At 41.1% G+C, this 17,735-nt stretch overlaps 2 protein-coding genes across 3 annotated transcripts in view; both read left to right on the plus strand.

The window, feature by feature from the left end:
* The first annotated feature begins 609 nt into the window (after positions 1-609).
* aktip (akt interacting protein) lies at positions 610-8,491 on the plus strand. The gene is made up of 10 exons (XM_075464692.1): positions 610-765; positions 1,483-1,608; positions 2,303-2,511; positions 2,749-2,813; positions 3,085-3,185; positions 5,129-5,217; positions 6,091-6,189; positions 6,603-6,710; positions 6,840-6,900; positions 7,085-8,491. The coding sequence occupies exons 2-10, from the start codon at positions 1,561-1,563 to the stop codon at positions 7,190-7,192; spliced, it is 888 nt and encodes a 295-aa protein (XP_075320807.1). The 5' UTR covers positions 610-765; positions 1,483-1,560; the 3' UTR covers positions 7,193-8,491.
* Positions 8,492-9,394: 903 nt separating this feature from the next.
* Positions 9,395-17,735, plus strand: part of chd9 (chromodomain helicase DNA binding protein 9) — an 81,849-nt gene continuing 73,508 nt past the window's right edge. For both annotated transcript variants that reach the window (XM_075464703.1, XM_075464711.1), the window contains exon 1: positions 9,395-9,490. The gene's annotated coding sequence lies outside the window, so the exon portion shown is untranslated. The remainder of the gene's footprint in view (positions 9,491-17,735) is intronic.

Here is a 17,735-nt window from a genome sequence, read left to right on the forward strand (position 1 = left end):
GGTGTGCATTTTTGGATTCATGTAAACTGTACTGAGGCACTTATGATAGATTTTACCACAAATTTTTTTAAAGCAGTATTTTTTTTTTAAATATTATTTTCTTTTCCATCCAACCAATGCACTTTTGCACAATAAGGAGTTGCAATTTTCATTCTTTCAACTCCTTGACTAAATATTAGTTTTGCATAAATAATGTATATAATAGCAAACAAATACAAAAAAAACACACACTTCTCACTGTTGGTGATAGACAGCTCTCAATTTTCTTAATTTGGGGCCTAACTTTTGAATAGTGTTCTTAAAAAGAGGGATTTTGGTTAAAAGCTACTAAGGCATTTCCATTTTCACACCACAATCGCATTTTATGGGTGACTCTTTACACAAACTGAAGGCCATTTTGTTAATAGCTCAGGTTTTATGTGCTTAACGCTTAATTGACAGAAATCCACAGCACTAGCTTTAGTTATTTTTTCTCTTTAAGTTTTCACTTTTTCCTGCATGTGACAGAAGTACGAGCAAATCAACTGCGACGACGCTTTATCCCTGTAAACCAATGAAAATCCGTCCTCGTACAATAAGAAACGCCCCTCATTATGTTAGATTGAACTCCGGTAGTGTCTGTCAAGTTATTTAGTTAGCCAATGTTAGCCAGCTAGCCGCAATGTCACATAAAGCAGTGTCGAGCAGCTGAGCACTTTCTGCTAAAGTGGTAAAACGCGTAAACATCTCTGTAAAAGGGGCCTTTATAAATCTCAAATAAATACGGTGAGTTACACTAAAAAGCTGTCTTACGCACGGGAGCTAGAATTAAAGGAACAGTCAAGTTAGCAACGTCAAAAGTAGCTTCTAGCTAATGCTATAGATAATATAAAGTGAATCAAGGAAAACGGAGAACTGGCATCACACATTGTTGTTGTGGACATTAACTTAAATTGTTTTATTCTTTGACTTTGTATTTAGGAGGACATTCGGCTGTCGGGTACAATTGAATTAGTATTTTTATTTGCCAAATTCAGGTCCGTAATGTTTGCTAACATAGTCCTGGCATTTGTGGGCTGTGGCGAATAACACGATAACTCGCTGTCCCGTCACAAATACCACAGTATTGACAAAACATTTTATTTTTCTGTCATTACTCTGTGACCAGATGGATTCAATTGTTTTACTTTTTTGAACGTCTGTAGCAACACATAAACTAGAATACTTAATGATACGGCTAAGTTAGCACGAAGCTAAGCTATCCAAAACAAGCCTTCACATCAGATCGTCCTGCAGTTGTAGAATTCATAATATTCTGCTCTGTTAGCCTATAATCTAATATATTTTGATTTTAACTTCGATTTTTTTTTTGTATAGCTTAGATTCATAGCTAGAATGTCCAACAATACACTCAAAGTACTGGATTGTGACAGTGTGATTACAGTGTTTGTGTGTGTGTGTGACCTAGTTGCAGTCATTTAATCTGTCATCTTTTCTAAACAGAAGCTGATGGCCCTCGCGGTACTCGTTGTTGGACCTGTTTATGCAAGAGGGACATCAATCTGAACTTATGAATGAGTAATGAACTTAAACCCCTTTTGGAGCATGTCTGCCAACAAGAGTCGTAAGGTAAAGTTAATTAAGTCAGCACCCATTGAATACTGTGTGTGAGTTTTACAAAGCCAAACGTAACGCCTGTTTAACAATTTTTATTGTTAAGTAATGTTTAATGTCTATATGTCATATCAAAGATGGACAACTATTTACAATGAAACAGCTTTTTTTCCTTGATAACCATAGAGTGAAAACCATCTCTGACGATCACCATTGTTACTCTGCATGACTATATAATCTAGTATAAAGGAAAACTTGTTTTTAAACCAAGTTAAGGCAATGGTTTAAAACCTTTTGTAAAAGAAGTTCATAGTAGGATACAACTGATGGAAAACTGAATTTTAGTGTGTGAATAATGCCGCTCGTGGTTCAGTATGATATGGTTTTCCGCAGCCTTTCTATTAGCAGAGAGGAGCCACATTTTTGTGTGGCAGGAAAGCAGTTTACTCATCATTTGACTCTCCTACGTGATCAGCCGCAAACCAGTTGGACAGTATTACCTGAGAGATTGGACACGGATTTGATTGGACCATTGGTCTACTCTCGTGTCCATGGGGCTTGTTAACATTAGCCCTCTCTCTAAATCTAGCTCACAAGGCTTTCTGTCAGTCTGATTTCTAATTTATTCATTTTTTTCAGTCTGTGTTGTGATCCCTGTCCTTTTTTTTAAAAATTTTTTCATTTATTTATTTTTTTTAAAAACCAGCAGAGATCTGACGAGGAGCAGCAGAGTGGGCACGCGGAGCAGAGAGCCAGCCCAGCCCGGCTTCCCTTTGGCAAAAAGCAGCTTCCCCCCATTCCTAAGAATGCAACCCCCATTACTAAACCTGCATCGATGGGCACTCCCGCTCAGTCAGCCAATGGCACTCACGCCTCCTATGGTCCTTTTTACTTGGAGTACTCTCTGCTGGCTGAGTTGTAAGTATTGGTCCAATATCAGAATTCCATATTTAGTTTGTTTTGAATATATTTGGCATTTTATGTTTTTTTTTTTTTTTTTTTTTTTTTTTTTTTTTTATGTTTTATACTTATCAAATACAGTAAGAGCATTTATTTTAAAAGTACTTGTGCAGAGTCTAGATTAAACTGTAAACAGAATATCCTTTTAATACCTCTACCATGTATTGACCTAACTTTGTATGATGTGACCTGCAGCACACTAGTGATTAAGCAGAAACTCCCTGGAATTTATGTGCAGCCATCCTACAAGTCGGCACTAAGTAAGGACACTTTTATCTTGAAGTTCAGTTTCATACGTAATCTGGTTAAAAATTTGGCTAAATGACGGATTCCTTCTTCAAAGCATCAAAAGCTTCTTCCCCCTGTAAAATTGTATAACGTGTCAATAAATGCATAAAAATATTATTTTGCCTGAAAGTGAAGGCATAGTTACTGAAACTTTGGACTTTTACTCTGCTTCATTCAGCATAATTTGTAGTGGGATTGATGGAAGTAAAGACTTTTAAAAGTCAAATGTCTTCCATTGTTTAGTGTGGTTTGGAGTCATATTCATCAGACATGGCTTGTACCAGGACGGTGTCTTCAAATTCACTGTGTATATTCCAGACAACTATCCAGATGGAGAATGTCCTGTAAGTATTAGTGTTTTGATTAATTTACTTCTTGGAAAAACCCTTCATTTAGCAGGAAAACCCCAATAGTAACAGTCTTTTTGCATATTGTCAGGGGTTGAAGGTCATATACAAATGGAGGATGTGCGCAGTTTGTAAAATATTAATAATTGTATTTAAATTGCTAACCCACACATTTCTATGCAAGTTTGACCACTGCAAATTTAAAAAGAACTGTCCAAAGCCACGAGCCCTATTTGAGCAGTGACCATTGAAACTGTCACTTATTGGCCGTAAGGTGAACCCCGTTTTCTTTTCATCTTGCGCCGACGTCTGGCAACTACAGGATCTCTACTTCATAAAAAAGCAGGAGGTATGTCAAGCTTACAGTGAAACGTTTGTCGCAAAAATTCCTGCCCGTTTTTTATGCCGAGACATTTATTGCAGAACTAGCTTCTACAGGGCGTAATCATTTTTGGCCAGGGAGTAGTGGCACGGCTCGACACGTGATCGTGCTAAACCAATAGAGTAGCAGATTTATGACAACAAACCGGCAACATGGCTGCCTCCGTGGTTTCATTCAACGTTACCGATAAAGAGGAATTCTCCAAAAGATCTTCTAAAATCGACCAAATTGATCCTAAAACGTGCTTTATACATAGCCGTCCCCACGAAGAATAATGAGGCAAGTGGGCGACCTAGTTATTTTTTTTATGCAAGTCATTTTTATCAATAAAACGTAATCAACTGAGTTTTAGTAATGAAAAGGACCATGAAATCATTCTTTCGTTCGTTCATTTATTCACTCACAATTAGATACAACACATCCAAACCACAAAAAAGGTAGAAAACATATATGCAAAACAGAATAGTAAAGCTATTCTATGATGAGCTATTCCTCACAGTCAGTCAGGACTGTGATCGTCTTCCCTGTCCTCAATTTCTTTTGTGTTTAAACAGTTGGTGCATCTACACAAGTATGTGCAACAAAGTCCAGCTGCCACACAGGAACATCGGTCTGTCTCACAGGCACTTCCCTTGCAGCCACAGTGTATCACATTTAAAACACTGTCAGGAGCAGGATTTTTGGTCATCCATGTCACTTGTAGGTGTCCATCCTCCAAGTGCCAACCGTGTCCAGCTGGTGATGGCGCACCTATATTTTGTTTCATGCAAGACCTCATGACTACAGCCTGATAATTGGCCCTTTTGCAGTGCCGATGGAGGGCATCTCTGGTAGGGGGGATGCACAATTCTGGCAAGGCAGATGATGCCATGCAGAATGCTTTATACCTTGCCTCGTTGACATCATCAGCTGCTGGTTGATCATAGAGGCAGCGTCCTCAGGAATGTTGCCAAACTCCAAATCCAGACAGTGTTTATAACTTTCGGCTACGTCTCGGCACTCACCCCATAGACCGAGCCACCGATGCAGGCAGTTTCTATAGGTATTCCACCGTGTGGCGGTGAACTCCTGGAGTTTCTCATGCTTCACGGAAGCGATGTGCATAAAGCATCTTTTTTGGCCTGAAGATTTCGACTTTTGACTGCTTTTTGGAGAGTTTTTCTCTTCGCTACTACTGGTAGAAGACATACCGCGGGTCGCCATCTTGCTTTTCTGTTGATCAAATGCAGCTGCTCTATTGGTGTAGTCGGGTCACGTGTCGACCGTAGCACGTCTCGCAGACCAAAATGTTAGTACGCCCTGGCATCGCTAGTTCTGTGTAAAAAGTATCGCTATAAAGAACTGGCAGAATTTTTTGCGACAAACTTTTTACTGTAGGCTTACCATAACTTGTTCTTTTTTATGAACTGTGTAGTTGCCAGACGTCGGAGCAAGATTCAATTTCTGAAGCACTTTTCGGGGTTCACCTTACGGCCTACTACATTAAAACTATTCTCTAATGCAGTTAAAGGGAAAGTAGAGGCAAACCTTTACATTTCTACCTAATTTGTCATTGCAGAAATTAGTGTTTGACATCCCAGTCTTCCATCCACTTGTCGACCCTGTGTCTGGAGAACTTGATGTCAGAAGAGCTTTCACCAAATGGAGGTACGAAAAAAAAAAATTTAAAATCAAACTCAACTGCCAGGACCTCACAATATATTACGTGGTTATTTACTTTCGTCTTGCAAGACCATGTTTTGACACCACGGTTGATCACCCTGCTCTCTGTCTTTTTGGCTAATGTTGTTGTTGGCTGCTCCCCGTCAGAGCAGCTTGTGTTACTTTAGGTTTCAGCTTGTAAAATATACCTGATGGACCCTATTTAGTTGGCCAGAAGTTACCTTTTTTTTCTTTCTTTTTTTCAAATTTACATGAAATTTAATTCTACCGATTTGACTCTTCGCATGACTGCAGTTAAGTAAGCCACGCTCGGTATCATGATCTAAAATTAGCAGTTAATTCCAAAATAGTCTGAAGACTTGGTTGTGGGTGGGGGCGTGCACCGTGCACTCCACCATACAGTAAGTAGATGTTACAAAGATGGTTATTTCATAGATAGTCCCACCTGTGTAGAAAGCTCCTGTTTTTATTTTTGGGAGGGGCGGCCCGATGCGACTGGTAGCATGAGGTCGCTAATGAATGTGAACAGAGGAGGGGGGTGCTTGTGTGTCCTGATTGACAAGCAGAGCTTTTTGGGATTTGTATTACTAGTGGTGCATGCCCTGTCTACCGGGATGCCAGCTCGATTAGACATTTAGTATCATCTCGCGGGCCGAATATGATTACACTATGGAACAGGTTTGGGCCGCAGGCCTGAGTTTGACATCTATGCCCTCGCAGAGCAAAACTAGTGATCGTCTTCCCTATGAGGCAGTTGAGGTTTGTCCTAAAAGTCTCTAGATTTGTTGCTAGTCGTCTTTTGTAAAAGTCATTGAGGGGGTCTGAAATGTAACTCAAATCCTATGCTGTTTCTTATAGGCGGAATCACAACCACATCTGGCAAGTCCTTATGTACGCGCGTACAGTTTTTTACAAGATCAACACGATGGAGCCGCTCAACCCAGAGGCTGCTGTGCTGTCAGTTTGTTTCCCTTCTTTTCCTCTGGTTTTATCGTAATGTTTTTTTTTGTTTTGTTTTTTGTTCCCTTAAAACTGTTTAATATATTTTTACTAACAAATCTAAAACTGACATTGACGTTTGCATAAATGTCTTTATAATAACAGAATACTCTGTTCAGTACTGATGCAGAAAAATAACCGATGCCAAAGAAGAAGAGTCTTTTATCCACGGAAAGAAAAGTGGGATGAAATTAGTTTCTGCGTAAATGGGTGCATAGCATACATTATGATGATAATCTTATGGCTGGGTCTAATTCCACTGTGGTTGTTGCTGCTGTGATGAAGTCCTATTCGTCTTTTCTTTGTCATTGCATTGGTATCTAAAGCGTCACTATTTAAATATATGTATATTTTTTTTAATAACTTTTCAGCTATGAAGAAGATGTGCAGTTGTTCAAAAGCAAAGTGGTGGACAGTGTGAAACTATGCAACAGTCATCTTTTTGACCAGCCCAAAATAGATGATCCCTACGCAATAAGGTTGGAGGACTGTCTCCATTTTTCACATTCCAGCGCTCGCCACCGCAAGACAACACATTCTGTTTGTGAGCTGACACTGAAGGCAAAACGAGAGTTGAACTCACGTAATTTCTTTTCCACTGGTTTCAGTTTTTCTCCATGGAACCCAGCTGTACACGAAGAAGCAAAAGAGAGGATGTTCATGTACAAAGTAAGTTTCTTTAAACTAAAGAATATAGACTTAACTACAACTGTATGAGCAGGGTTTTGCAATATTTTGCACTTTAAGTTTGGTTAAGCTAGAGTGCAAGCTACAAGCATACGATTGGTTAGGCTGTTTGTGTTATGTAACCAGATTTTATTTATGTTTTTTCTTTTGCCTTCTGTTGCCTTAGAGACGGCCCGAAGAACACCACAAGGGAACGCAGGTGTCAGGGTTATCTTGGGTGAAACCTGGAACGACCCAACCCTTCAGCAAAGAGGACAACCCTCCCCAGAGCTGAAACTGTACTGTCATGCATCGGCCACTAGAGGGAGACAAGTATAGGGTGCCACAACACTGGCTTGGCTCAGCCAAATATGTGAAGTGGATCCTTGTAACAGTTGGGAGAACTTTATATTAACTCTCTACTTTGTTGCTCAGCTTTAAAAGATTTGTAGGCATCTCCTGGCACAGATTTAGAATAAGGAAACTTAGTTTGTCTCATATGTAAATCGACAATGACAAATGGATGTCTCAGCAACATCATTTAGGCTGTGATGCAATCAAAAGTGCAGTCTCATTTTTATGCCTGGATTCATTCCCATTTTATTAGGTGACATGTCAAGCCCCAAAAGGAGATGAAATGTACGAGCAAAGCACTTTGTATTCGTATGGGAGGTACAGTGGACCGCATGATCAATACCACTTGTTGAAATTGGCTTTGGACTGTTTCAATGTCAGACTTGGAATGTTTTCACTTACAGCTCTGTGAATGAAACGTCTTAATCACTCCCTCTCTCAATACCTACTTACGTTAACATATGTTTTATATTTCTTATTGGAGAATGATTTCTTTTTATCTATGCTGTGTAAGCTATTTTACATAGTTCCTAATATATATGTAAAGCGGAGCAGGCGAGTGTGGTTTTAAGTAAGGAAGCTCATATTTTATTTAGATTTTTAAATAATTTTAGATGCTTGATGTTCATTTTGGTTATTAAAGGTCTGTAAATAATGGGTGCAGTGCTAAGGTTTGACTGAGTGACATCTTCATTGATGCGTTGATTTGTGTAAATGAATGTCTTGGGTTTTTCTTTCAATTCATTATCACTCAAGCTCACAAATCAGAGGTTACTACAGGATTTCTACCTTATGCCCGAGGGGAAAATAACAAATGTACAGTATTTTGATAAGGTTTAGTTATTCACTACAATATAAACGGCACAAAAAGATGGTAATACTATAATTGATTTCGTATACTAGACTTCAGGTTTTCATTTCAGACCAATGTCAGTGTGTACTTGATGTGTTCTTCTGAAGAGGCGTTTGGTTTGACAGTCGCATCGCTCATCCACCTCCAATATGCAACTATTGTCGAAGGGACTCCTTAAAAGGTTGTGGGAATCTTCTGAGAACTGATTATATTAGAATAGGGGATATGGTGCTGAAACGTGTTGGACTGACTCATGGAAAGTGTGCTCCACTCAACAATCATTTGGGCTGTTGGCATCTTCAAATGTGTGACGTGTTCTGTATGGAACCATTTCTTCTGAGAATCAAATGCTTTACCCTGAAACCAATAAAATCATTTAAAAAAAAAAAAAAAGTAATTTATGCGTTTTGTGAGTTTGCTTTTTTTTTTAAAGTTGATTTTAAGGCTGTAATAAGTGAAGCAAAGCTTCTACTGACTTTAGTTAATAATTGTTCTGCTTTTGACATTAAAGGAAATGTTTTTTCGTAGCAAATAGTTTGACACGGTGACAAATGCTCAAGTGTGTTAACCGCGTTCCCGTTCCACCTCCAGCTGGGTGGAAGAAGGTCCTTTAGTGCGTGCTTGTTCATTGTGAAATTTCATGTATGAAATTCCATTTCATACATGAAAAATGTTTAGTGCGTGCACTGCCACTTGGACACTGTAAGGAACTTCGGCGGGGTTATTGTCATGAATTGCGTTAAAAACGTGTTGCAATTCATAAGTAGAATTGAGTCTGCCGGTAGGCCCCAAACTGGCTTTGCAATTTCAATGTCATCTTGGAAAAAATGTGCCGTATTATTTTAACACGACGTGACTTAAAAAAAAAAAAAAAAAAAAGTCTAAGTGAACCTAAGTTGTGACTTAATTTAACCACCAGAGGTCGCCATGTACCCACAGTGTGGCACACCTCTCCCACTCCTGTCACGTTCGCATCGAGGAGCGACTGCGGTCCATGTGCGAAAGTAAGACCTCTCCCGATTGGCTGTGACTAGGATGCGGCCATCTTATGTACTCTGTGAATACATCGACTTTACAAATGTTTACGTGATTTAATCAGCCGCTTGCTGGAATTAGTTGGAACGACACTGTCCCTTAAATACTCATACGGGCGAAACCGGTGTTTAATTTTACATCGAATATAGGCACTTTGGCAAATTGTCGTCTGTCCAATCACAGAGGGAGTCACTAATATGCAAATCCGGCCTTATCACAGTCACGTCAGCAGCAGCAGAGCGGCTGTGCCGTGGTCGCCAGCAGAAGTACAGCCAACAACACAGCCACAACTTCGCCGATAACGCTCTGCCTGAGCTGACGCCTGGAGTTGCGCTTTGGGGTTAGTTTCAGGTAAGGAAATCGCACTTCTTTCGCAGATTTTCACGGTAATAATTTCGAACTCGAAGGGTGGCGTTTCATTCAAGGATCGGAGCTGTCAATTTTCGGACAGTCAGTAAGTGAGGGTCGGACTCAGCTGTCTGATGACACACCGCCAGGCTGAGTGTGCCATCTTCTCGGCTGAAACAAGACTGTTGAGTAGCCAAACTTCACACGTTTCCTTATTTTTACACTATAAAGTAGGACATATAGTCGCATATCTCGGAGTTTTTCGCCTAAAATTAAGATTGGCATGGGTTGAAAAGTAGACCTCGGCGGTGGTTTCTTGGTCGTGGTCCTGAACTGACAGCGACCGACCGGCCGGGCTCAGTCGGAACCGCTCGAGATTATTGGACGCGTTAACTACGAGCAAGACCCACAAGTCGGTAGCTGTGGCTGACGTGAAAACGAAAGTTAGCCGAGGTTGGCGATTTAGTTAGTTATTTTATCATGGACACCATCACTGACGACCTCTCCATCCATCTCCGGCCTCCTCCCCACTCTTCAGCAGTGAGAAACGTCACGACACCTTTTTTGAATCCAAAGTGAGGGTTTGGCTCAGACCACGTGTGACCGCCTGGACCCCCCCCCCCCCCCCCCCCCCCCCCTCCGGGGGCTAATAGTTTAAAAATGTTCGAGCTAATACTCCACGTGCGTTCATTTAGTTTCTGCTTGGCGAGCAGTTGTGCCTAGAAGTGGCGCAACAAATTCGAACACGGAGCTGAAGCCATTTCTGTGGGAAAATGAAGATAATGCTGCTCACTTCAGAGAGAAGGTCTGCCTACTGTTTTTTTTTTCATGTCAGGAGAGAAAAGAAAAAAGCCCCGTTAAAGCTTTTGGAAACGAGAGGCATGTGCTGCCAAGTGTGGCGTGACGCTGTTTTAACAATGCAAACGTCTCGCAAAAGGCTCGCAATGAAAGCTGCGTTTTCAGTCACAGCGAGGCTTACTTTTAATCTCAACTAACCGGCTAGTTTTGCATACGTTAAGACCCGGATTACACCGCCAATGTAGCGTTTGAACCGGATTGACGCCGTTTGAATGTGGCGTGCTGAATTGGTCACTGTGGTCCTAAGGAGTCACTAGTGGCCTAAAGTTAGGTCATATGCAGTTTTTTTTCTTTTTGTTGTTGTTGATATACACGAGTTGCACGTGCCTGGATAGTGCTTACAACGTCATGAATATGAAGGAAACAGCTGGAAACAAACGGAAGAGGAACAGGTTCTGTGACTCTGGGCCAGCTGGGAGGTGTTTAAAGTTAGCAGCGGCTTGACTTGCAGGCTCGAGAAATGTGATATGTATGTATTAGTGTTAAGCAGTGGGTGTTTTTATCTTTTAGAATACGTTTTCAAACTGTTTTATCGCCAGTTTCTCTGTTGTAAAGCCAGCTCGAACGCTGTAGTCTCTTCCTCAGCTTTAAGCTGGGCTCTTGCTGTGTCTCAGACTTGGTTTGAGTCACATAAATGACCATATCTGCCAAACATGCTCTGGAAATATTCACGAGATCCTTGACAGACATGTTTTCTTGTGCGTATAGTACCATCATCAGTATCCCCTCAGGAAACCTTCCACTACTTGGAACTGCTATTTTGTTGGAAAACAAAAACCTGAAGAATCTTGTTAGACGACCCGTTGGAATATTAATATTTTTCCTTGGTCCACTGAAACTCAGGGTAACCAAATAAAACACAGGACTGAACCTCAGGTTGGAAGCACTGCCTGTGTGAGCAGATTTTTACTGGAACTCGCTGGACGGTGAAGAGAGTGACATGTGGCCTGTGTGTGTGTGTGTGTGTGTGTCGGTGAACTTTTGCAGTAAATGCGTTTCATTTACGACTCAATTTGATACTAGGCTAATTTATTTTGGTTTAGGTTTTAAATGAGCGCAGTTTCTTTACCACTCTCCGACTGGACTGTTGGACATAGAACATACTGCGGTGGGAGGACTTATTCGCTCATTTATCTTAAAAGGGAATTGTCACAGTATTCAAGATTTATGACAACATGCTTGCAATTGAAGTGATGCCAGGAATTCGCTCTCTCATAACTCGGGCAACACCTGAATGAGTCAGCCACACGTCTGAATCTCCAATCTCCTCACATATCTGTAAAAGTCGTGATCAGTGGTAGCAGCCTTTTTCAGATGAGAGATGAACGGCACTAACGGCCTCATCAATCCATTAAAGCGACGTCGCTCATAAGTTGGAATGCATGCGGTATTTGCGTTCACGAGAGACTGGGCGGTACATCAAGCGAGGTGCAACACACAACAACATGTTGTGTCGCCTTAATAATTCATATTGGTGTGCCAAGTGTGTAGTAGCAGTGCCTGGAGGCAGCTGAAAGTATCACTTATCTCAATTTTTGTGCTTTGCCGAACAGTCTGTGTTATATTTGGGAAGCTTCGATTTGCAGAATTGTAACTGCGTAGTCTTTAGATTTGTAGGCATTATGGGAAATCCTGGAAGTGCTTTTAGAATTTTTAATTTTTTTTTCCAAAAAAAAAAAGTACCCATGAAGCTTACAAACCCTCTGTCGTGTATCAAACTAAATGGTGGTGGAAGGGAGCAGTTGAAGATATTGACATGGAATTTTCAATATCAATATGAATTGGACTGTGTCTTTTGAAGTGCCTTGAGATGACGTTTGTTTTTGAGTTGGTGCTATATAGATAAAACTGAATTGAATTGTTACTGTAAGCGCAGTAGCCCCGATATGTTTCACACAAGCTTGTCAGGATAATATGGAATGTCATTGCAGCATGACACGCATTCAAACCTGACGATGTCCTTGATGTACTGTCAAAACTCATGCAAGAGGCAAACATGGCATCTCTCTTTCACTGTTGTGGGTATGTCTGAGTGAATGTCCGATGACTCAGTGGGTCTACATGATGAGATTAATTCGATTATAGCTATTAGGATTATGCTCCTTATTTGAGCAAGGGCAATTATCCAAGTGTATATGGCGGTGAGCAAATGGAATCATAAAAAAATCCCGAGCATGCGCAGAACGCAAAGTCCAATTCACCACGTGCTTCACCGTCTACAAGCACGTTTAGTGTGACTTTCAACTGAGTTATCTCGGGGTCTTAATCCGACTGCGAGTAACCTGATCCGGTCCAATTTTTAGTATACATGAATTTATTAACTCAGTCTTATTGTAATTTAGCCATTAATCCAATTATTTGCAGTGCCATGTAACCCCACTGAGTGAAGTAATTTACCATTTGCTCAGTAGGACGGTGGTGGGGGGGCTTGGGGGAACCAAAATACTGGTTACAGGCCACTAAAAAACGGTTTATGGTAAAGGCTTGGGGTGACGTTCTAGAGACCAATCAGACCATCTAAAATGTTATGACTGCCCTGTTTTAAATACTCTATCCAATATAGTGTTTAGCCTGATCAGTTCAAGAGAGAATAAGAGAAGGACAAAAGCTGAACTTCAGCATGAATGTGAAGTCGAAGCAGAAGAACACCAGCTCAGTGTTCCTCATCTTCCAGCTGTTAAATCTTTTAGATATATCGCTGGTCTCATCTGTTAACGCTAACCATCGCACTTCACGGAGCAACATTCACAATCAAAGTTAGCAGCTGACTTTTTAAAACCATCCTCGCAGCTACGCTTATTAACATTGTTGGTGGTTTTCATGAGGTTGGCTGGCGTTTATAGATAGGCGTGTGTATAAATCCCATTTGTACAACTGCTCATAAATATTGGTCAGTGTTTGGAACACCAACTAGTGTTTGACACAGCATTTAAAAACTGGACTGGTAATATTAGGACGTCCGTTCGCTGGGGTAATAAGACCAACTGTGTGATTTGTTGTTCTTGGGGAAAATGAACCGTCTCCCTGTACTGTGGTCATCTACAGACGTTCGTAAAAAAACTCAAACGAGGGTCGAACACGTATTTGAAGAGACATTTAAAGTGAAATCACAACACTGCTCTGTTGTGGCTGTCTGGCTATTCTTAGCCAGAAACAACTTAGGGCTGTCTCTAGCACCAGCCCTGGATCCGCTTTTGTTGAAAAGCTCTAAAGCCTCGTTTCCACTGTCAGTACAATTCGGGTCACTTCGTATCGGTAGGGGTCAGCTTTGCGGTCAGCTTTGAGGTCCCACTGTACAAAGGGGACCCTCAGGGGTGGGCATAGTGCGTGCCGAAGCCTGCACCTCCTCAGCACTCCAGACTACGCATGGGCCGGTTACCGGTTTCAAGGTATACCACGGTATCACGGTACCACGTGCAGCTTCAGCGTAGTGGCCCGCGCACCTCCGCTTGCTGTGAGTGACAAGCAGGCAGCTCTGCAGGCTGAATGATGGTTGAAGGAACTTTTCCCCCTGTCTGATATATATATATATATATATATATATATATATATATATATATATTTATTTTTATTTTTTGTTGCCGCATAGTCGTGCACCAGTCAAAATTTGCACGGAGAACGACAAACAGGATGGACCAATTCGAATCCAGACTCAGCGAATAAGTGCGGTACAGGCACCTGTACAACACTGCACTGAAACAACACAGTGACCAGTCAACTCCCAGAACTCGTTGACGGATTTTGGCAGAACTTTAGGGAATTTGCTGTTGTTTCATTCACTGGTGTTCACTGGAAGTGGCTATGAGTATTATGAAAAGCGCTATATAAAACCGATCTTCTATTATTATTATTATTATTATTATTATTATTATTATTGTTGCATCCTTAAAGGCAACGATAATTCCCAAGTGTGCTTTGGCTCCTCCCCAAGGGAACCGGTCCTGTGTGCTAGGTACCCCAAGCAGAAGGGTTACAAAAATGGTAATGGGTACCATGGGACCGGTACGCTTTCGTGGTAGTGGAAACACTGAAATAAGCGAACCGACCCGTACCGGACTGCATAGTGGAAACGGGGCTTAAATGTTTCCTGGGACTGCTCCAGCCTACCATTTCCTTAAGGTTAAGGGTTATTGGCCAAGTAGGTTGTATTCTATAGTTGTATTTAATGTTTTTAAAACAAACAAAAAAAAAAAAGCCCAGGTAGACAAAAGACCTGCCCCATCAATGTGCCATCATGATGAGGCAACAACTGATTGCACGGCTTTAGTTGCAGTCATCGAGCGCCTGCCCATGGCGAGACGTTTTTTTTTTTTTTTTTTCTAAGCCATTTTCATATCAAACCATTTCTTCTTTATTTAAGTGACATTACAAACTACGGCTGACACGGAATTAACAGCACTTGTAATTTCTTCACTTTAGCAGGTTCCGTAATTCCACTGACACTGCTAAAAATGACAAATTTTCCTTTTTGGATCTCTGAAAGCAGAACTTAGATCTCAGAGCCCCTAAAGTTCTTTTTGCACCTTGATGCCATTCTCATGACTCATTTACGCAGGTCGTTTACACACTTTTTCCGAAGTTAAGAGCGTTTATTGAATCTGACGTGGCGTGTTCGTACGAGACCTTCGTACAAAAAAAGTGAGAGAAATTTAGACTAGAAAGACGAAAATGTTCTTGCATGAGGCCCATTGACTTGTCCTTCCTGTTAAAGGCCATGTTATAATCAAGGGAGTAACTTTGATTTTGACATTGGTGGGGACACAAAAGTGCTCCACGACAGTTTTTTTTTTTTTTTTTTTGCATTACCAATCATAAGTTAATGGCATGCAGATGCTATATGTTAACGAGCCATCCTAATGTTTAGGGAGTTGGTCTTTAAATCACAGGGTTGCAGGCTCAAATCCCACGATTAGGCTACCTCTGTTTACATCCCCATCCATGACTGGAGTGACTTTGAGCAAAACAACTAACCCAACATTGCTCCAGAGACTGTAACCAATAAAGTGTTCTTATAAGTCGCTTTGGATAACAAAAGTCAGCTAAGTGTTATGTAATGTAACTCATATAATGCAGGGTATCTGCACATTTTTTATCAACAAATTTAATGACTTTTAAGACCTTTTTAAGACCTCTAAGAATAAAAATGAAGACCATTACCACGGCAAAAATATATATAAAAACTACACTAGGCTGTTCGGTGTTGAAAAAAAGTCCAGTGTGAAATGTGTGCTTCAGTGATACTGAATCAGTGTGTCAACATGATCGCATAAGATTTGAACGCACAAGGCAACACCACACACTACAGGACAATCGTGCCCAATTGTCACACCTCTGCGAAGGAGTGTGTTTTCGCTGCCATTTGTCTGTCTGTTTGTCTGAGGCTCTGAGCAAAATAAATCCATAATTGAACCTAATTTTCGAGTTATGTCTACTGTGCTTTTAAAACTAGCAAAACGATTTTACTACCCAAGTTAACTTAAACCAGAACTTTGGACAACTCACGTGAAGCACAGACTATGGACAGTGACTTTGCATTGCATAAACCACACGACAAGTATCTCCAATCTAATCAAATAAATAAAAACGAGCACAGACCGCTCATACAGTCAATGGCATGTACCCATAGAAAAAATACACACTCACACACACAACCTGACTATCGACTGCTAACAACCATGATCAGTAACCTACACAAATCCAGACACATAATGGCTCGGCGTCCAGCAATCGGATAAACCAATGAAGTGAATCAATCCTGTGAAAGAATGAAAACAAGTGAATGAAACCTGCACTCACCCATTATGAAGTTAACTCTGCCAGCCCCATAATCTTGCCCCTGCTCAGCCAACTCCTTGACGTCGGGTATGTTTGGTAACGTTACTGCGGATAGCATTAGCAACGAGGCTGCTAGGCTTGCTAAATCGGTAAGCATTAGGCTACTGAAGAAAGCTAGTCTTTTTAGCTACGTTATATTATCATCTTTCTTCTCGGCTATAAGTTAACCTTTGTTTACGGCCACTGGCCCTAACCTGACGCGCTAGCTGTCAAATCACCTGGAAGTTTTCACCGGAAGTACTGGCACACACACGAAAGTTCGAACGCAATATTGTGCACAGAGCGATAGAAAATCGTCTCTCCAGACATATCTTTCTTTCATTTCGCCCAGATGAAATTTAATGCCACTCTTCGAAAATCGGCGAAATTTAAGACATTTTAAGACCTTAAAAAAGTATTTTTTATTTAAGACTTTTTAATACTTTTTAAGGATCTGCGGAGACCCTGAGTAGGGGGCTGAATATTGGTAGGGACGTGACCCTAGCGTCCCTACCCAAAATTACGCCCTTGGTTATAACGGCTCACGGATGTTGCTCGTGGTTTTAAAAATAAAAAAAAATCTTGACAAAGTTTGCATTTTGCAGTTGTCGTCAGTATTAACAGTTAATTTAGGGGTTGCAGCTGGAGGATGTTGAGCTGCTAAAAAGACTTTGCTGTAAGCTGTTTCCAACTTTACGTTTTGACTGTGCCATGGATGGAGCCAGTTAAATACCTGTTCGAGATGATTAATATCAGCTCATTATATCACTTGATGTTCATTATTTCCTTGTAGCATATAAACGAGAGCTGAAAGTTGAGATATTTGCAGCGTTGTCAGTGGGGAACGCTGTTTCTTATCCTTAGTTCTTGGATAGAAGACAACTGAAATTCTTGTCTTGGTTCTCAGAGGCGCTACACTTCTCATCTGGAAGGTTTCTTCATTTCTGATTAGTGTGGCTTATAAGTTGTCGACAAACATGACATCCCAGTGCAGTAAAAACCTAACAACACCCTTAAAGAAAAAGCGATTCACCTAAAGGATGAATCACACTTAACACAAACAGATCAGTCTTTGGGCCTGGTTGCATGGAAACTTTTTTCACTATAACCAATATTTTTGCTTATCGTTTGGTTGTCGCGGCCTGGGTACCCCAAAACGATATTTTTGGAGAATGGGTTCCAGAGTGGGAAGATCTAGGAATGCCGCCGTTCACGTTGCCATTGTTACAGCCAGAACAGATTTGTTTACATCTGTGTCACAGCCACATGACCAACGCCAGTGACATTCACATACGTCAGTGACCAGAACAAAAAGCGGCTTCGCACGCAACATCCATTCAGAATCTGGGAGAAGACAACAAAACAAGGACAGACAGCGATCATCATGGACCCCACAACATTGATAGTAGCACTGCTGCAGACACTGCTAACTACAGCTGTGTTGTTGAAGGAACAACATGAGCTTCACGCTGGTAGAAGTAGGGGCGTATACGCATTGCTTCTTCTATTGTTCTGGTTAACCGGTGGGGGTGGCTTACAGCGCACATAGAGGTGTGGCGTGTGTACTGCATCGTTT

The sequence above is a fragment of the Odontesthes bonariensis genome, chromosome 1 (genome assembly GCF_027942865.1).
Source record: "Odontesthes bonariensis isolate fOdoBon6 chromosome 1, fOdoBon6.hap1, whole genome shotgun sequence".
In the NCBI taxonomy this organism is placed as follows: domain Eukaryota; kingdom Metazoa; phylum Chordata; class Actinopteri; order Atheriniformes; family Atherinopsidae; genus Odontesthes; species Odontesthes bonariensis.